The following is a 21,607-nucleotide window of genomic DNA, read 5'->3' as shown; positions in this document are numbered from 1 at the left end:
AACTATTTTGGGGAATGAAACCTTTGAACCGGACAACATTGTGCCATGGGGGCCAAGGCGCCTGGGATCTTGCCAAATTCCAAGCTGAGGAAGCTGAAAAAATCCAGGATCCGATCTCTGACTAGACAAGGATCCCCATGCCTAAATCAGCCTGGGATAAGAAGCCGTGGTCCTGGTCTCCAAATCCCATGAAGAATAATATTAGAAAATTTTGCTTTTCACCTTCCCGTGACGTACCTTATTTTGTCCCCATTAGCATTGATGAGGATTCCGTGTGAATGCCAATTGTCCAGCCCAAGGAGAGTAGAGCTTCCGGCATCAATCCTCACCTTGATCATCAATCACAAGAGAGACATGTACTTAAATATTTTCCTCAATCCTTATATTTCAATTTTCAACAGCTACAACAAGGAGAAATAAATATGGTGACTTATTGAAGGTTGTTGTCTGCTGGTATTCTACAATTTTCTTCTGTATAGGCTTCGCATGCAAAGATTGAAAATTTTAGCTAGAAGGTGACCTTTGTGATTGCACTTTTGCCAGTTATGGTTTCAGCCAAAATATATGTCAACTGAACCGAACCGATAACACCCTTAAGTTCAGGGTATTGATATCCAATTAATAAATTTGTTAAATCCAAAGAAATGATCATCCGATTAATAAGAGATCTGAATAACCCAAGAAATAAGCTTCTATAAATACATTATCTTAAGGTTCTTGAAAATTCGACTCGATTCTGAATTTTGATAGAAAAAAAAAAGTAACACGACTGAAAGACATGGGGTACGTTTTTAATATGCAAGAATTTGAATGACTCAATTGCTTCCATATCAGTAACTTTGGTTCCAAAGTTATCCAATTAGTGAATTTCCGATCAATTAGATATCCAATCATGGATCTAGTGATCGGAATCATTCTATCGTAGTGTCGTGTCGAGCTTCATCGGGTTTTGGGCTTGTAATCATCAATAATTTTGAAAATATATTACACTTAATTGCAATCAATAATTGATAAAAATATCAATATATATACCTTATTCTATCCAAATAAAAATCAAAATACCTATACAAATGGTCGGGCTAAACATGTCGGTCCAAGTCGGGCTTGTAAACGAGCAGGGCCGGTCGAGAGCACATCGGATTGTTACCCTGCACCATGTACTACCTATTTATAAACAGGCCGGGCTTAGGCCTGAGTGCCTGACACGTTTATTAGTCCAACTATGGTCATAAACATGTCGGGCTCGGTCAGGCCTACATGTGCGGGCTTGGGATTGATACCCCTAATTGAAACAATGTATCTAGCTAGTAATAAAGTAGAAAATACTTGAATAAAGGGCAAGAATATTAATAAAAAGGTAAATCTCATTGAAATAAGTTACTAATTCATAAACTTACATCGTCAAGTGTTACATAGAAGATTCAGTGGGGAATACAATATCCAATTATGATTCCAACAAATAAGAAAAACAAGGCAAAAAACAGGGAGGTCCCTCCACACAATACGTTTGGAGGGTTTATTTCCATCTGAAGGAATCTCATCCACGAACTCCATGTGTGAAACTATCAGCCTTTTTTCCCCAACTTGCTGATCCATTCTTTCAGTGTGTCAACTCTGTCTGCAATGTCAAAGGTAAAACATTAATGCATAGCTTAAGGATTTAAAATATTTTGTTATAGGTAATAGTATAGTAAATTAGCGTTTGAATATTTGCAATACATAATAGAAACAGAGACAGACAGAAACAGAAAAGAGATAGACTACATTGTTTGGATCTGGGAGACTCCTTTGAAGCATTATTTTATTCATTGCATTGCATGAAACCAAGTCATGCCTCCCCACATGATCATCCATGATCTATAAGAGGCAAACATAGAAACAAGAAACAATGAGATTAACTTAAGAGTCAAATCCATGATCTATTCATCCATTGAATGCATCAAATCTGTTAATCAACTTCCATTCTCACAAGTTATAATCTAATGAAATGAAAATTATCAAAAATTCCAAATGCAACCCCGCATCATACATGTCATAAGGAAATTGACCGCCCCTTTCATTCACAAATTTCAAAGGGACATGCCTCGGAAAATTTTGATTTGTTTGCATTTCATTTGTTGAGAACAGGTCAATAGTTTTCCATCCTTGACAGAGAAGGTTGAGAATGCCTTTAACTAACAGCAAACTACTAACTAAGCTAACCTATATCACAATAGGGACACTCCCCCTATAGTGAATTCGTGATCACTAACAAAGAGCATCACTGCCAACTGTACTGCAGGGGAAAAAACATAAATACCCCAGTAGTAAATGTACATAACAGCATGAACCCACACTCAATAAAGAACATTTGTTTTTCTGATGAAGAAACAATACCTATACTGCTTGGAGTCTGGAGCATCTCTATGTAGTAGAGTTTGTCCCACATCCAACATATGGCTCACTGGAGAATAAATAAAAATTGGAGATTGGAAGAAAAGTTAAATAGACCAATGTTAGCCAATAATTATACTCAGAGGAGTACCCAATTGATAATCTGCCATTCTCCTTTGGAGGTCTTTGACTGTTGAAATGTGCTCCACAGGAATGACAAGATAATGCCTACCAGTTTATCAAAGTATAAAGATCAAGCTAATGAAAGAAATTTATCAATTGATTTGATAAGCTCTATAGATAGACATAAAAAAGAAAAAAAAAAAGTGATTGCTAAGCACTATCTACATCATACATAAATGATAAGATAAAGTAAAAGCTATATGACCCATCATGTTCTATAACCAATGAAGAGTAATAAAGTATCTGATTTGAAGTATTTGGAGGGAGGAAAATTCTCAAGCTTTCTTTAGTTGCATGAAACAGTTGCAAGAACAGTTCTGGATTTGGCACAGGAGCATGAAAAAACCGGCAGCAGGAACAGTTAGATGTTCACTATATAATGTAACAACAATTATATGGTCGCATTTATAGATTTATTTATACAACCTTATTTTCTTATGATATTTGTAGATTTAAATAACAACAGAAAACTGAAAAAAAATAAAAAAAAAATAAAAAAAACCTGAATACACTGAAGGATTAATACTGCCAAAACAAAAATTTCTGGTTGTAGGAAGTTGTGAGATCCCTAAGTGGGACCGACGTCTTGGAACAAGAAACCTGTGAAACTATGGTTTTTTTCATAGGGAGAACTCAAATTTAAGAGATACCAAATCAGTTCTTAATAGATTTGGCTAGAAAGCAATCAGCAAACACAACATATTTTTCAAACATTTCAGGCATGGATGAAGCTCTCTACTTGTCAAAATGTGAAACATAAGCCTCAAAAGCATGAAGGCTGTGCTTCAGGAGCTTTTCTTTTAAATTTATATTTTAGATATAAATAGATGAATATAAAAACTACATGACTCATTTACATAAACAGAAGTCACAAGATGAAGAGCAAATAGATAGAAAAATTAAAAATAAACACTCTAGCAGGAAACAGAAGAGAAGTAAAGTTTTACCTTAATTAGATTTGAAATAAATTTATGATAGATATTGAAGAAATTTGAAAGGAAATAGTTAGCAATCTAAGTGATAAACAAATTCAAAATAAAAATTTATAATTAGGTTTTAAAGTTTTAACACCTTTGAGACTTAAGCTTTTCATAATAAACCTCACATGCTTTTCAAGTTCTCAACAAATTGCTAACACGGTCGAGGTTTATGGTGACAATTTTTTAACTAAACAGATAATAGAGAAGATCATATTAATAAGAAACTGAAAGTAAAAGGGATAAGATTATATAAAAACAATAAAGGAAAGGGGAGGGGAGGGGAGGGGACCTCTAGAAGAACCACAAAGGGACTACAGAATCGGATACTGATGCAGATAAATAGTATTTTGGCTTATTTTAGCACAATGAAAGCCAAAACACTACAAATGCTATATAGCTATCGATTCCTTCAAGCACAAAATGACCCATATTTTGGTCTCTGTCACGTTCTATAACTGCAGTACCATCCCTTTAAGTCTTTAACCCACCATAAAAAAAACCCCTTTATTTCATAAATGGGGATCAGCCAAAGAGAAAGAAAGCTTCCACCATCTCCAGAATTTTCTCTTCCAAGTTATGTTTACAAGAAATTCAGAGATATCACTCTATAACAGTAAAAAGCAAACTAAAGAAGCACAGACTAATATTACCATGGCGATAAGGCAAAATTTCATTTACATGGATCTGAACGGTCCATCAATTTGAGCCACCCGGACAATTTGTTTGGGCAACTGATTGGTAAACGTTATGGATTAGTTGTACACCTTATAAATTAGTCACATGTCAAATTCAATCAAATACCCTCTGATGAATGTCTATGAAATTTTATATTTTTCAGCCTTGTGTATGTCCTAGAACCATCTTGTAGTCCTTAGATTTTCAAATCTTATTTTGCCACTTGGTGAAGTCCGTTTGGACTGAAACTTCCCTTTGGCCAGTTCAGGACTTTTGTTCACAGTCTACCCCTAGTATTTGTGAAGTTAACTTCTAAGAGCTTCCATCCATTCGCTACATATCCTCATAACTGACAATTAACCACTTTTTGAAAGCAAGAATCAACAATCTCCAGAACCATAAAAAATTCCAAAAATTCAGTACCTCCAAGCTAAAAGTCCCCAACCTTTCAATGTGTATGCAATGCAGTTTAACGGTTCAGATATGCTTTCTTATAAAGCCGCATTTTTACATTCCCCAACAATTATATGTTAGACCTAAGATAAATAGTATAATAAACGAATAAATAAGTCCGAAAGATTTGGATTCAAGTATCAAATCTGCTTAACTATAAACTCTTTTAGTTGTTGAGACAGGAATCTGAATAAAATGGTGCAAAGAATGATGTTTCTACTGTAAATTTGATCGAAAGCCTCAAATTTGGCTCCATCAACAAGAATATGTTATCAAAATTAAAACTCAATAAAAAATCACAAGCAGAATAAAGGAGTTTTAGATTTAAATAGTTACTTGAACGCGGAAGGGTTGATATCTTGAAATGCGACAACCTTCTCATCCTGCACGAGATGAAAGTGATTCAGAATTTCTTAAATAATGCAAGGAAAAGAAATGGAGAGAAGGATCCTTTAGTGTCGCACAGAGTGGAGGAGTTGGGTAGAGGTGGAAGAAGAAGCAATCTGACAGAACACACATGGCCCCGCTCCTGCCATTGCCCTAACCCCAACGTCCGTCCTTCCCAAGTTCCAACTGTTTCTCCTCTTCCTCGGTTAACTTGGCGCACTAGTTAACCGGCAAACGAACAGTTATCAGTCTATGGAAACAAAAGTCGCGACTTCTGCCTTGCGACTTTGCGAATCGCGAGCCAGTGTTGTGAAATTTGTTCCGGTTAGAGAGGCCGCTCTCTACCCTCCGCTAAAAGAACCAAGAATTTGATAAGGAGAAAGTAAAACTCAGATGTAAACCCTAAATTGAGCCCGTGAACAAGGAGGGAAATAATCTAAAACAAGCAGATGAGTATGAAGGATGGATTCTAGCTTGCGCCCATGGTGCAAAGCCAAAACCCTAGCGTTTCCCTACCTTTCCCCCCTTCTCCACCTGCGAGAGAGAAGAGAGAGACTTGTGCGGCTGAACGGAGACGGAGAAGAAAAGGAAGGGGACATCGGGGCAGGGAGTCAACTCAATAGCTTCAGATGGTGACACGCCGAAGAAGAAGAGCCGAACGGAGATGGAGAAGACGCTGCAATCACCGGAAACAAGAGAGACGAGATGGGTTGGTTCGTGGTGGGAGGCAGGAGAGATCTTGGGGGGATGTGAGAGAAGGGACTGTATTTTGATTTATTGAGTTTCGAGGTATATCTGTCGTATTAGTATTAGGTACAAATCAACGAACGACTGTGATTTTGAGATCCCTTTTGAAGGGGTGAGATTAGTCCCGACCAGCTATAAGGTTAGCTGCTCTGCCGACCAGAAAAACTTTTGCCTATATATATATATATATATATATCCTCAAAACTTTCTTCCTTTGTACAAACTCTTCCTTCCGCTTTTCGTTTATTTATTTTTTCCACCATATGAATCACCATCTTTCTTATTTACTTTCATTTATCTTCTCTCCTTCCACCCTCACGTACGGATACAAATTGGACTTTGAAATTTATTCCCTTCTTTCCTTCCTCTATCACGTACGGAATCAGACTTTTGAATCGTAATGTTTTTTCCTCTATTTCTCTCTTTTCTCCAACAACTCTATGGATGTAGAGAGAGAAAAAATTAGATATGTACATTGCAAAGGAAAAAAAAAAAAAACTTTCTTAGGCTCCATGTACATTGCCCTTTCCTCAAATCTCCATGCACACCCTACAACAATCATTGAACTCTCTTTGATACCATTTGTTGGGGCAATGTGCAACTGCGAAAGAGAACAAATAATCACACGCACAATACGGGAAATTTAATGTAGTTTGACATGAATGTCTACATCTACTTGAGAAAATTGTCCACTTCACAATATGATCCCCCTTTGCTTGTGATTGGGTTTTCCCACAAAGATAATATATAAGATATTTGGATAACCCTAATTCTCACACAATTACAATTCTACCCTTGTATATGTAATGAATTCAAAATCAGATCTAATTACAAATACAAATCCAACAATAATTATATGAACCTCTAGACTACAATACACACCCAACTCCAATAAATTCATATCAAAATTGCTCTCGAGTGAAGCTATTTGAATTGGTTGGCCCTGATGAATCAACATACATGTTTTTTGAACCACTACTTGAATCATGTGAAATCTAATAATTAATTTTCCAAATTCGATCTGAGTTGAATTAACTAATTTGCACAATCCAATAGATCTAGAGGAGGCAATATTTTGTGCTGCTCAATGAGAAATTAAAGATGAAAAATCAATTATTAGATCTGACATTTGGTAAAAATTTTCCTTCCATAGATGTTAAAACTCAACACTTCATTCTGGGATTCACAAACCCCTTTAGGGTTTTAATACCTTTCCCAAAAACTTCTCTACGATATCCCATGTGTGCATTTAAAGTACCCATGGTCCCATTCATCATGGCCTTGGAAAAACTTGATCCTTGACATTTCAAGCAGGAAATCATTTTGATCTTTCTTCACTGTAAATGCGAAATCATTAGATCACAGTATATGAAATCAAACTCTTATTCGACCTTTTGGCCAGCAATCCGAATCAGGATCGAATTGTCTTGCGGATAGCTGATCCAACCCCAATCATTTTCTTTAAATCCACATTAAAGCAAAATGGGATGTTTGTCTTTTACTTTTCTAGTTTGACGATAAAAAAAGAAGTTTCCATTCAACTAATACATTGAACTTCAATTATGGAACCATGTATAAATATAAATCTACAACTTTATTGTTTAGGTACCCACGCTTTGCCTTACCATAGCTTCTGCTTTGGATATGACATGATTACTTTGCTCTATTGATGCTCTCCCCAGTCACATTTGCCCCCCTTAAACCCTACAATAGCGAAAGCTTCATGCACTGGAATGCTCTTTTTTTTTTTGTACCCTTACCATCGCTAACCCAACAATTCATGTGGACCATGTTTTGTAATGGAGAACTCCGAGACCAAACTTCAGCACTTCTGCCTTCACACCCCTTTACTAATATACATGATGTCTTCCTTTGATATATGCACCTGCCCTCTGTTTCCTCTATTATTGTTGCTCCTGCGGTTGCCATCTGGTTGACCACCCCGCTGAGATTGATCAAAGAATTTTGCAATTAAGCTCATAATTCAAAAGATTACTGGGGAAAAAACAAACGATATATATATATATATATATATATTAGACCTATCAAATTAAATGGTGTTTCTCTGTTTTGGGATCCACAATGATAAAAATGACAGCCAACGTGGCAAGCTCAAACCCAACTAATGTGTTTTAAGACATTCCACCATTGATCAATGCCAAATAGTCCAATATCTAGATTGTCAAAATAATAGAACATAAACTGTCATAATTGATGCCTCATTCATATAGTTTGGCATCTACAAAACAGAAACAGATCACCATTGCAATCATTCACAAAGATCTATGATCAAATAATTATGTGGTGAAGCAGCAAATTCAGAAGGAACACACAAAGTATCAAATGATGTTGATTCATAATAGTTAATACATAACAATCAAATGCAAGCATACCTCTAATGCAATAACACTATAACAAAAATAAGTTATGAATTAGCAAGATGGCATTATCCAACGTCCATATTTACAGTGATCTACGGAAATTTTATTACCTTTCTCAAGACAAATGCCAAATACAAATAAGCAACCTCCCACTCATCCTCTGACAGCGTGCCTGCACATCATAAAGCATGAAAATGGTCAAGTAAAAGCATCCTGTAACTGATATAACTGAAGTACTCAATCCATCCGGATTACGGAAACAAAAAAGATGAGAGGCTTAGTAAAAGTTGCACCAGATGGAGAAAATAAATTGTTCAAACCTCCAACAGCACTACCAGGAACACATGTCTGGAATCTAGACCAGGAAGTGCTTTACCACAAGAATGAAAGAGCTGCAGAAGAAAAGAGATTAAATTAACTCACTCAGGTCCTGGTTTCCATCACCCAAGGCACCAAGCCTCCGCATAAGCTCAGCAAATTCTGGTTTTTTCAAGTACTCATCCACAAATTCATGGGAGTTCTTCACGAAAACAAGCTCCAGCTCATACTGCAAAGCCCAAATATGGTGGTCAATTAGGCCGTCTTATTGGGCAATTTAACGAACAAATTGAGTTGCTTTTTATATCACTACAAGCTTCCCCACATCCATCGAACTTTGTTCTTTGTGAACAGGTATGGGGATGGATAAAGTTACACATCAGGTTTAGCCATTACTGATCCTAACCTATTACTTATTGCTCAACTCTAACCCAATCACCACATTAAAACACAATTTAGAATAAGGAAATCATGATAGGGGCTCTCGGGCTGTTTCATGACAAACCGGAACACTAACAGGAGAAGAGGAGTTCAGGTCCCTATTTGATCTGGCCACTGCCATCCCTCTTGGCTGTTGGGAATATCCCTCTCCATAAAGATTTTGATGATAAAAAACTAGTATTCTAACAACTATCTCTCTCATAAGTGTCGTATAAGGGATCACATTGTTGAAGCATCATGTAGGGGATCACATCATTAAAGCTCAAAACGTAAAGTGGCATTGAAGATTTAGAAGAACTCAAATTGAAGAATTATTGAAGAGTTCCAAGTGGCATTGAAGATTTGGAAGAACTCAAATTGAAGAATTTGAAGTATTATTGAAGACTTCGAAACTTCTAGATTAAGTTGTAATTCACACACTCCCACACGCACTACGCTCATGCATGTTAATCATGGAAAACAGTCTTAAATCAACCCAAGGTATTTTGACCTCTTTGTGTGACTGCCAGGCAATCAAAACACAAAACAGAGATCAACCGGCAACTGCCGCTTTACCTCTGTGATGATTTTTCCATCAGAAAATGCAAACAGTAGCCATCCGACAACTTCCGGATGGAACCGACAATTGAACCGGCTAGCCAGATCAATTCCGGATCACATGAATGTGTCTCGATCAGCCTACAAAGAGCAACTGGCAACTTCCAGTTGGAAGCGGCAACTGCCGGTTGACCTTCAAAGATTCCCAACGGCTATCTAACGGCTATATTTTGAGTCTAACAGCTAGTTTCATACAACTGCACGAGGAAGCGGCAACTGCTGGTTGAGAAAATTTCTATCCGTTAGAAATTATTCTCCTTCCAAATTGAGTGATTTTATTACCCTAATGAAGCCTAGTCTCTGCCTATATAAATACCCCACTAATGACTTGAATAATTAACAATTAAAAGAGAACTTTCAGCAATCATATCAAAGTCATTTGTGAGCATCAACAGTTGCTATTATTGAGTTTACTCTTTGAAGTCAAACACATTCTCCAAGAACTCAAGAACTTCAATAAAGTCTCTCTCATTAGTCCATACTCAAAGGAGACTACAAAAGGTGTATTCAAGCATACATTTGCATATTCATTTTTGCACGCACCACACGAGGTAAACTCGAACAATTATATTTCACTTGTTTATTTTATTGCTTTTACATTTTCCTAGACTGTAATTAAGATTGTGTAAAGATTCTCTTATCCTTAAAAGAGTTGGGTGTCTCTCCACCATAAAACAGGATTGTAAGAGGTGCCTCTCTACCTTGAAAGAGATTGTAAAGATACTCTTGTCCTAAACAAGATTCTGTAAAGATTTTCTTCCCTACCTACTATACTGAAAGGGAGAGTTAGTTGAATACCTTACAAGTGGAACTTGTACGGGTGGACTAGACTCAAGCTGAGTCGAACCATTATAAACCTTGGTGTTGTGTGATTGTGGCTATCTTATTATTCCGCAAGTTTTATTTTACAATCACATTTGGAATCCATAAATCAAAAAGGTTTAAATTTCATTAGCATAACCTATTCACCCCCCTCTAGGTTATTTCAATTGGTATCAAAGCGGGAGCTCAAAAGTTTTAGGATTTTAGCCTTAACGTGAGTTAAAGACCATGGCCACATCCCAAGGACCACCAGAAGGCATGAATGCCTCAAAACCCCCTTACTTTAATGGAACAAATTTCTCTTTCTGGAAGTACAGATTTAAAAACTTTGTATGCGGCCAGAACATATTCGTATAGAGAGCCATAGAAGAAGGACCATGCATCATCACCAAAGAAGTTAAAGGAAAGACGGTACCTAAGGAAAAGCCGATGATGTCACCCTCATCCAATACAACTTCAGGGCAATCACCTTCCTCCAATGCGCTCTCAACGAAGAATAATTCAATCGAGTCATAGCATGTGAGTCAGCCAAGCAAATTTGGGATATGCTTGTAGTTACTCATGAAGGCACAGAGGAAATAAAGGAAAGAAAAGTAGATAAGTTAGTTTCGAATTACGAATCATTTACGATGTATGAAAATGAAACTATCTCTGAGATGTTTACGCGCTTTACCAACATTGTAAATAGTCTTAAGAGTCTAGGAAAGACCTACACCAATGCGGAAAAGTAAGAAAAATACTAAGATCTCTACCAAACACATGGAGACCTAAGAAAACTGCAATTGAAGAAGCAAAGGACCTCACAAAGATCTCTCTAGACTACTTGTTAGGTTCTCTACAAACACATGAAGTTGAGCTACACGCTGATAAGCAAATTCCAGAGTAAGGAGAAAGACCATAGCATTAAAATCCTCTCAAAGCATTGAAGAGGTAAGTGATGATGATGAGGAAGACTTCGATATGGAAAAAGAGATATCGATCATCACAAGAAAATTCAACAAGTTTCTCAAGAAGGGAATAATGCCATATAAAGGCCAAACCTATGGAGACAAATCCTATGGTGATAAAGGTAAGGTCAAAAACAAATCGAAAGAATCCTCATCTGACAAAAAAGATGTAGTATACTTTGATTGCAGGAAACTTGGTCACTTCAGAACTGAATGCCCACATAAGACAAAGAAGAAAGCATATGCTGCCACATGGGATTCAAGTGATGAAGAAAAGAGTGATTCAGAAGAAGTTACCAACCTAGCCTTGATGGCACTTGGAGATGAAGAACAAGAGGTAAGCCAGCAAACCCAAACTAAACCTCTAGAAAATGACTCTAACGAAGGACTTCAAGAAGACTTCGAGGATTTATATGAAGAGAGTCTTAAGTTAGAAACGGAAAAACATAAACTAGAAAAAGAAGTTGACACACTTAATAAAAGAGTGGATGTCTTAACCTCCAAAGTGAGTGAACTTGAGGAAGAGAACTCAAAGTTAAACTTTACTCTATGCACCTTTACCCAAGGCCAAAAGAACCTTGATAACCTTCTAGGATCTCAAAGGAAAGGTCCTAATGATAGAGAAGGATTGGGTTACAGACAAAACCCATCAAAGAGAAAAGAAAAGCAAAAGGAAAATCCGAGAAGGAGTGAAGGTAATCAAGCATCCACATCCTATGTCAAGTGTGGCCTCTATAAAAGAATAGGGCATTCAACAAGACAATGTAATACCAAGAAGAAAAATCCCACAACCTCTCAAAATGAGAGACCTAGGACCAAGGTAAACCATGCCTACTACTACACACCTCAAAGAAGGCAATATAAGCCACAGGAGGAACCTAGACCTAGATATAGACCCCAACCTCAAAGGGGATACTCTATTGAAAGGTCCTATAGGCAGCCCCAAAGAACCTACCCTCAAGAGTCATATAGACCTCATGGGAAATACAAACCTCAAAGGTCCTATACATCTCAAGAGTCTTATGGATCATATGAATCTCAAAGGACTCAAAGGAACCCAAGGTCATATCAAAGACCTAAAAGATACAATACCACTTGGGTCCCCATAGGGACATTTGACACTGACAATGATGGATCCGTGAGATTATGGGGATCAATGTACAACTGATCTTCTATTGTAGGTTTGCTTGAAGAATAAAGTACAAGTCGAATGGGTGATTGACAGTGTATGCTCTAAGCACATGACATCCAACAGAAACTTATTCTCAAGCCTACGGGACTACGACGGAGGATGGGTCTCATTTGGAGATGATAGCAGAGGGAAAATTGCTGGAATTGAGAAAATCAAAATAAGCGGTATTTCTCTCGAATGTATACTGTCAAAAATCTTAACTATAACCTACTTAGCGTAAGTCAATTATGTGGAATAGGTTATAAGTTAGACCTTGATGTATCTCACTGCTATGTAAAAGATGCAAATAATGATCTAATCCTAAAAGGATCTAGGGAGAACAACATATATGTATACATGCTAGAGGAAACAAGTTCCTTGAATGCTTGCTTGGTCTCTAACCATAGTGAGTCCTCATTATGGCGTTGAAGACTTGGACATGTAAATGTCAAATTAATCCAAACAATTGCATCCAAGGACCTTATTAGAAATCTTCCTAAGATCAAGTTCAATAAAGATAATTTCTGTGATGCATGTCAAAATGGCAAACAAACCAAGGTGTCCCATAAGGCTAAGAACATTGGTTCTTCCTCAAGGCCTTTGGAACTCCTTCACCTAGACTTGTTTGGTCCTATCAATATCTCTAGTTTAAATGGTAAATCATATACTTTTGTTATTGTGGATGACTTCTCAAGATTTACTTGGACTATATTTCTTAGAAACAAAAATGACGCCTTTGATGAGTTTGTAACTTCATGCAAAAGATTACAAAATCAGAAGGGCTGTAAAGTAACCTCTATCAGGAGTGACCATGAAGGAGAGTTTGACATTATATATCAATTTGATGTATATTGCAACAAACATGGCATTGACCATAACTTCTCTGCTCCTAGGACACCTCAATCTAATAGGGTTGTTGAAAGGAAAAATAGGTCACTACAAGAGACGGCTAGGACCATGCTCAATGAGTACTCCTTGCCCAAATCCTTATGGGCTGAAGCCGTTAATACTGCTTGTTATGTGCTTAATAGAATTATTCTTAGACCCCTACTCTCCAAAACTCCCTATGAGTTATACTTTGGTAAACTACCTAAGGTAGATTACTTTAAGGTGTTTGGTTGTAAGTGTTTCATCCTAAATACTAAAGACCGTCATGGAAAGTCTGATGTAAAATCTAATGAAGGGATATTCTTAGGATACTCCCTCAATAGTAGAGCATATAGAGTCTATAACAAAAAATCTCTAATGGTTGAAGAATCTATGAATGTTAGATTTGATGAATCTTTGCCTATTACTATACATGAACCTATTATTGATGATGATGACGTTTCTATTGATGTCTTAAACGATAAAGTGGATGTTATCTCTCTTGAAGAACCTAAGGAAAATGATGTCTTTGATCAAAAAGTAGAAACCTTACCTAAGGACATCATACCTCATAGGAACCATCCCTTAGATGCTATAATAGGAGATTTGGACCAAGGAATCCAAACTAGATCTAAATCATGTGAGATATGCAACCATACTACATTTATCTCTAAGATTGAACCCAAAAACATAGAAGAAGCACTTAAGGATAGTGACTGGATGTCTGGATTGTTGCCATGCAAGAAGAGTTTCACCAGTTTAAAAGAAGTAAGGTTTGGAAACTAGTTCCAAACCTGACCACCACACCGTCATTGGTGCCAAGTGGGTCTTTCAGAACAAGCTGGATGAAGATGGTAATATTGTAAGGAACAAAGCCATACTAGTTGCTAAAGGATATAACCAACAGGAAGGTATTGACTATGATGAAACCTATGCCCCTGTAGCAAGACTAGAATCCATTAGAATGCTACTTGCTTTTGCATGCCATAAGAACTTTAAATTATATCAAATGGATGTAAAAAGTGTCTTATTGAATGGTTACATTCAAGAAGAAGTATATGTAGCTCAACCCCCTAGTTTCGAAAACCCAAAGTTTCCAAACCATGTGTTTTAAGCTTGAGAAAGCCCTTTATGGCCTCAAACAAGCTCCTAGAGCTTGGTATGAGAGATTAAGCACCTTCTTAATATACAGTGGTTTCTCAAGGGGGAGGATTGACACTACCTTGTTTGTGAAAAGCTTAAAGGATGACATACTCATAGCTCAAATTTATGTTGATGATACCATCTTTGGCTCCTCTAATGAGAGTATGTGTACTGAATTCAGTAGTATAATGAGCAATGAGTTTGAAATGAGTATGATGGGAGAATTGAACTTCTTCCTTAGACTTCAAATAAAACAATCTGATAATGGGATTTCTATAAATCAAAGTAAATACACTAAGGAGCTTCTAAAGAAATTTGACATCATCAGTCAAAAATCTTCACTCCGATGAGCTCATCCTTGAAACTGACCAAGGATGAAGACGGTACTTCTGAGGATGTTAATAGATATAGAGGCATGATTGGGAGCCTTCTATATCTAACGGCTAGTAGACCAGACATCATGTACAGTGTATGTGCATGTGCTCAATTTCAAGCCAATCCTAAGAAATCACACCTCACAACAGTAAAAAAGATCTTTAAATATTTAAAGAGCACATGTGATGTCAGGTTATGGTACCCTAAAAACCAACCTTTTGATCTTGTCAGCTTCTCAGACGGTGACTTTGCTGGATGCCACATTGACAGGAAAGTACCAGTGGTACCTGTCATGTCCTTGGCCCCTGAATTCTGTTGCTCTCTCCACCACCGAGGCTGAGTACGTTGTAGCTGGAAGATGTTGTGCTCAGATCCTTTGGATGAAGCAAACACTCCAAGACCTAGGAGTTAAGTTTGATGCATACCCAATCATGTGTGACAACACAAGTGCCGTAAACTTGAGTAAGTACCCCATCTTACACTCCAGGGCCAAGCACATCGGCATTCGTCATCACTTCCTAAGAGATAGTATACAAAACGATGATGTCACTCTTGAGTACATCGAAACTGAAAAACAATTGGCTGACATTTTCACTAAACCCCTTAGTGAAGACCATGTTTGTACTCTAAGGAAGGAGTTCGGCATATGTAATCCGTTTGGATAAATTCACTGCCTTTTCATACTTGACAAATACCTATTCACTTGAAAATCCGAAAATTGTTGAAAAATGCTCAAAAATCAATTTTTCTGTACCAACCGGCACTTGCCGCTTATAACTGGAAACTACCAGTTCATCTCGGGTTTACGAATTAAACCCATCGGATAGGCCATTTTTGTGCCCTTTTTTAAGGGATTTCTTCGCATTATTCATCTTCCACCTTTATTTCCTCCAAACAAAATCAAAGAACCCTAAAACCCTTTGTCTAAAACCCTAGATACTCAAAAACTCTCACCTCTTTCCTCCAAAACCCTCTCCATGGCTCATAAGTAAGGATTAAAATATCGGTATCGATCACCGTATCGATAGGCTAAAATTAAGACATGTATCGGAGGGTATCGTATCGTATCAGAGATACGCTAAGATACGCTAAAGATACACATAAATGGATAAGAAACATTTTTTTAAACACTTTTGCATAAAGAATTTGTTAAAAAAAGCTATTGATAACATGTATTATGCATAAACACTAAATTGAGGGTATCGCACTAAAAATTCAAAGTTTGTAGTTGTCCCATAAATGTAAAATCCTTGTTCCCAACCTTGATTTCCACTTTAGTTAGAGAGAAATATAACTGATAGCAACTTTGGAACAAAAACCCCTCAAAAAATCGTGTTTTTCTAAGAAATTACCCATCTTGACCATTATATGACCGTAACACACTGTATCGGTATATATCGTTACTCACCGATACGTACCGATCGATACATACCGATACACACCAATACTTACCAATACATACCGAAACGTACATTTCACCTCGATTTTATATTTTCCATAGTTGTATCGGTACATATCGTATCGTATTGATGTGTATCGGTGTTGTATTGATGTATATCGGTATGTATCGTAGGATATATATCGATACGAAACGATTTTAAAAATTTCATGTATCGTATCGGTGTGTATCGTAACGGTCGGCTAAATTTAAGATACGTATCGATATCGGAGTACTTTAAACCATGCAGTCCTAAGAAGATTCGTGCCAGCAAGAAGAGACTAGCGACAGATAGATTTTATCTCCACGGAAGCAATGGAATCGTGGGACTTGTTCGTCAAGATTGAGACCGGTAAGGATATCGATACTCAATCCTTGTACAGGTTTGGGCTAGAAGAGTACTTTGGTATTCTTTGTTGGATTGGCATGCTCCAATGTCGATTTCGATGCTACCCAAGACTTGTTCGACTCTTCTATTGCAACCTAAGGGTTGAAGGCTATGAAGAGAACATTAAAATCAAGAGTATGGTCAAGGGGGCTGACATTGAGTTTGGGATTGAAGAATTGGGAGAAATACTCAATGTTCTCCCTACGGGACATCTCAAATACCTAATCACCAAAAAGGATCACAAGGACTTCATGGATCAAGACAAGGTCTATGGGAAGATAATGAAGAACTACCTTGGAGTGGCGGCTATGAAAAACAATGAACTAACTGAACTTGCTAAGATCATATACTACATTGTCCCACTCAACATCCTTCCAAAGAGTGGACACCGAGATGTGGTTAGCCCCTTTCAAGCCTTTGTCACCTACTGCATTGGTGATGGAATCCAAATCAACCTACCTTACCTCATCATCCGTCACATGATTCACATCGATGGAAAAGGACGCATCAACAACTTCCCTATGGACGAATATTGGGATAAATCTTTGCCCACTTTGGAGTCAATATCCGCAGAGAGAATATAATAGAGGATAAAACCGCATTTGAAATCAACTCCATCTGTCACATGGGGATCAAAAATCCTCACTCTGCCTCAGAAGGAGAAGGAAGCTCCTCTAATCAAACCGTGACTGTGGAAATGCTTGACAAGAAACAGGAGGAGATAAAGTCACGCATCATGGCTCATATTGATAAGAAAACTCAGGAGATCCTTGATGCCCTTTGAAAACTAGGACTTACTGTTTTTTTTGTAATGCCCTAAGTATGGCACCTTTTGTAATGAACTGTTCTGGAGTTCTATTATATAAGAAAAACAATGCTGCTTTATGATTATGTGTGTTTTCAATTGCTACATGCCTTCCTTGTCTCTTTTGTCTATATTTTTACATGCACATGCTCAGAGGGAGACAAGAATTTTTTTTTTCTTTTCTTTTTGATGCTGACAAAAGGGGGAGAAGGAGGAGTGATTAAAGATTTAGATAATCCTATGCTTTAAAGATTAAGATAATCCTATGCTTTTGCCCTTCATGACCATAGTTTTAATTCTTTAATCCACTTGTTTGTCATCACCAAAAAGGGGGAGATTGTTGGGAATATCCCTCTCCATAAAGATTTTGATGATAACAAACAAGTAGTATTCTAACAACTATCTCTCTCTAAGTGACATATAAGGGATCACATTATTGAAGCATCATGTAGGGGATCATATCATTAAAGCTCAAGACGCAAAGTGGCATTGAAGATTTAGAAGAACTCAAATTGAAGAATTTGAAGTATTATTGAAGACTTCGAAACTTCTAGATTAAGTTGTAATTCACACAGTCCCACATGCATTACACTCATGCATGTTAATCATAGAAAACAGTCTTAAATCAACCCAAGGTATTTTGACCTCTTTGTGTGACTGTCAGGCAGTCAAAACTCAAAACAGAGATCAACCGGCAACTTCCAGATGGAACTGGCAATTGCCGCTTTACCTCTGTGATGATTTTTCCATCAGAAAATGCGAATAGTAGCCATCCGGCAACTTTCAGATGGAACTGGCAACTGCCGGATTTAACCAGCAATTGAACCGGCTAGCCAGATTAATTCTAGATCACATGACTGTGTCTTGATCAACCCACAAAGAGCAACCGGCAACTTCTGGTTGGAAGCGGCAACTGCTGGTTGACCTTCAAAGACTCCCAACGGCTATATTTGGAGTCTCACGGCTAGTTTCATACAACTGGACTAGGAAGCGGCAACAGCCGGTTGAGAAAATTTCTATCCGTTAGAAATTATTCTCCTTCCAAATTGAGTGATTTTATTATCCTAATTAAGCCTAGTCTCTGCCTATATAATTACCCCACTAATGACTTGAATAATTAACAATTAAGAAAGCTTTCAGCAATCATATCAAAGTCATTTGTGAGCATCAACAGTTGTTATTATTGAGTTTACTCTTTGAAGTCAAACACGTTCTCCAAGAACTCAAGAACTTCAGTAAAGTCTCTCTCATCAGTCCATACTTAAGGGAGACTACAAAAGTTGTATTCAAGCATGCATTTACATATTCATTTTTGCACGCACCACACGAGGTAAACTCGAACAATTATATTCCACTTGTTTATTTTATTGCTTTTACATTTTCCTAGAATGTAATTAGGATTGTGTAAAGATCCTCTTATCCTAAAAAGAGTTGGGTGTCTCTCCACCGTAAAATGGGATTGCAAGAGGTGCCTCTCTACCTTGAAAGAGATTGTAAGGATAATTTTGTCCTAAACAAGATTCTGTAAAGGTTTTCTTCCTTACCTACTGTACTGAAAGAGAGAGCTAGTGGAATACCTTACAAGTGGAACTTGTATGGAGTGGACTAGACTCAAGTTGAGTCGAACCACTATAAACCTTGGTGTCGTGTGATTGTGGCTATCTTATTATTCCACAAGTTTTATTTTACAATCACATTTGGAATCCATAAATCAAAAATGTTTAAATTTCATTAGCATAACCTATTCACCCCCCCCCCTCTAGGTTATTTCATTGGCATGGTATCATTTGCTTCTCCTCAATACCCTGTAAGATCGTAATCCAACAAAAATCATAGCCCCCATCTACCCTCCAAACTATGGAAGAGAAACTAATAAAACAGACCATCAGTATTCAAAGCACTTCTCCTATACATGAGGAAAGAACAAAAAGCAACCTGCTTTGATAGGTAAGGCTTATGGCCAATACAATATATTACTGGAATTCCCTGAAAGTTCGATAGAATAATGTCAAAACAATGTTCAAACCTCCTCTGCCAATGCCTTGAAGACATTGAAAGGAACAATCCATTCCGGACAATCAACAGCATCCTGCAACAGAGTTCAATGATATTGTGAACAATAACTGAAATAATTAAATAACCATGATCAAAGTTTGAAAGGTTAAAAAATATAGAAATAAGCTATAATCTTGTGATAATTTTGAAACAGAATTCATAAATGAAGAAACTCCAGAGTACAACACACTATGGAAAATTTTTCAGGCGTTCAAAAAACAAGCCTGAAACAAGATGTTAAGGAATATTTTATTGATGAAATTCATGTCTGCAACAAGTCCAAGTCTAATAGGAGTTTGGAGAGAAGTTACTTGATAAGATAGAATGTACCTCTAAGTGGAATTTGTACTTGATACCAAAGGGGCTAGAAGCTTTAAATTTCTGGGCCACACCATAGTACAGACATTTACCATCAGCAAGGAACCTAAAAGATGATTCACCTTTTAAGCAAATTCATGGCAAATTGACAATAAAAGATGATTCACCTTTTGAGCATATTCATCATCAAAACGAATCCAGTATACGCTGTTCCCAAATGCAAGCCCTTCCGCTGCAGATTCAAGATGAAAAAGCATTTTCCATTAAGAATGATAAAAATAGTCATTCCCAAAAGTCAACTTTAGGTTACGTTTGGTTGCAAGGGGAATTAAAGGAAAGGGAAGTGAAATTTTCATACTAAAAAAAATAAATAGATGTAATCATTACCCAAGTGACTTTACATTAACTTCCAATCATTCCATATTTGGTCATAAAATTTCAATTTACTTTGCATCCAAAACCCTTTGCTATAATATGTAAAATAAAAAAATACTTGTAAAATATATCATTACTAAATATGGTTAGAAAAAATAGGTAGTTTATATAATCTTATGGTGTAATGATTATAAACATTTCTTTTTAAAGTATGAAAATTTCACTTCCCTTCCCTATAAATTTCCATTGCAACCAAACGGAGCCTTAGGTAAATAAGAAAATACTGACTAATTCAAATGACCAAGATGAAATCTAACAGACAGAAGAATAACGCCTGAAAAGACACATACAATTTACTAATATTTGAACCATCGAACTTTATCTGAAATGACCAATCTTTAAAGGACCATCCTCTAGTAATTTTTAACATATAAATCTCTTTCCTATTCATTTTCCGTAACATCTAACATCACTAACTAGTAGTATTTAAAAAAAAAAAAAAAAAATTACAGTTGCAATTAAGTTCATCAAAAAAAGTTGATGTAGATATGCACCCATGGAGCAGCCCATACCCATTTGGGTATCCAGTGAACGATGAACCGGACTCATATCGAGTCTTTGACCAGTAGGATCTTTTAGGATTTTATTTTTATTCTCCTGCAATCTTTTATTTCGGTAACTTAGGTAGGTGATAGCTACTAGGATTTAGTTTCCAAGTAATTTGAGTTTCCAAATTAGAGTACGTTTCCTTTTAATGTTGGGTTTCTTTTACTATTTAAATGCATGTAATCGTTTAATTAGAAGATAGAATGATGAATTGAGTTTTGAGTGTTGAGAGCCTGAGGGCTGTGTGCGTGATTCTTCCCCCCCTTCTTAGTGCGATTTTTCCCCTCCCCTGCAACTCTGAGACTCATCTCAGGGAATTCTTCCCTACCCCTACCGGCCCTCCATCAGAAGGCCTTGCTACCACCAACCCGAGATTGCTACATACTGCCTCCTCTCCCAGGAGGAAGGCCCATGCGCCCCTCCCTTGCTTCCCAAGGCCTTCGACTGCCCAGGTCAATAGTAGTGCTCCACATCACATCTACATCAGCAACACACTACTGATCAGAACTGCATCCGGCCTGAGTCTTCAGATGCAGATACTTTGGTCTTAAACAGTTTCACCCCTGATACTTTGACTAGCTTCCTGGCTAAGGAACCTTTGGCGAACCATAACGCCCCCATCCCCTGCAACCTCTAGCCTAACTCCATTCTTAAAACCCCCACTACGACCTCCACCTCCGCCATCAATCATAAAAAGCCAACCAAAAAAGCCTCTTCCATTATAACCAGATCCACCTCTAATAGCATTGTTCCCCCCCCCCC

The 21,607-nt window shown here is 37.2% G+C and overlaps 2 protein-coding genes across 4 annotated transcripts in view; both read right to left on the bottom strand.

Moving 5' to 3' along the window:
- Positions 1-1,346: 1,346 nt before the first annotated feature.
- On the bottom strand, positions 1,347-5,808 carry LOC122069256 (bifunctional adenosine 5'-phosphosulfate phosphorylase/adenylylsulfatase HINT4-like). The gene is made up of 5 exons (XM_042633226.1): positions 5,129-5,808; positions 5,001-5,047; positions 2,525-2,601; positions 1,765-2,443; positions 1,347-1,618 (listed from the first exon to the last, which is right to left on the bottom strand). Exons 1-4 carry the CDS (start codon positions 5,198-5,200, stop codon positions 2,337-2,339), a joined length of 303 nt encoding a protein of 100 aa, XP_042489160.1. The 5' UTR covers positions 5,201-5,808; the 3' UTR covers positions 1,347-1,618; positions 1,765-2,336.
- Positions 5,809-7,549: 1,741 nt separating this feature from the next.
- LOC122069266 (mRNA cap guanine-N7 methyltransferase 1-like) overlaps positions 7,550-21,607 on the bottom strand; it is a 22,607-nt gene continuing 8,549 nt past the window's right edge. For 2 of the 3 annotated variants that reach the window (XM_042633234.1, XM_042633235.1), the window contains exons 10-15: positions 20,032-20,096; positions 19,877-19,927; positions 19,518-19,580; positions 8,603-8,726; positions 8,290-8,351; positions 7,550-7,743 (exon numbers count right to left, since the gene is read on the bottom strand). In XM_042633234.1, coding sequence (XP_042489168.1) covers positions 7,636-7,743; positions 8,290-8,351; positions 8,603-8,726; positions 19,518-19,580; positions 19,877-19,927; positions 20,032-20,096 — 473 coding nt within the window. In that variant the 3' untranslated portion in view covers positions 7,550-7,635. Of the gene's footprint in view, positions 7,744-8,289; positions 8,352-8,499; positions 8,727-19,517; positions 19,581-19,876; positions 19,928-20,031; positions 20,097-21,607 lie in introns of all 3 variants that reach the window. The other variant, XR_006137420.1, reaches the window with a different exon arrangement.

Source organism: Macadamia integrifolia, unplaced genomic scaffold, assembly GCF_013358625.1.
Source record: "Macadamia integrifolia cultivar HAES 741 unplaced genomic scaffold, SCU_Mint_v3 scaffold566, whole genome shotgun sequence".
In the NCBI taxonomy this organism is placed as follows: domain Eukaryota; kingdom Viridiplantae; phylum Streptophyta; class Magnoliopsida; order Proteales; family Proteaceae; genus Macadamia; species Macadamia integrifolia.
This window is presented reverse-complemented; position numbering and strand designations above follow the sequence as displayed.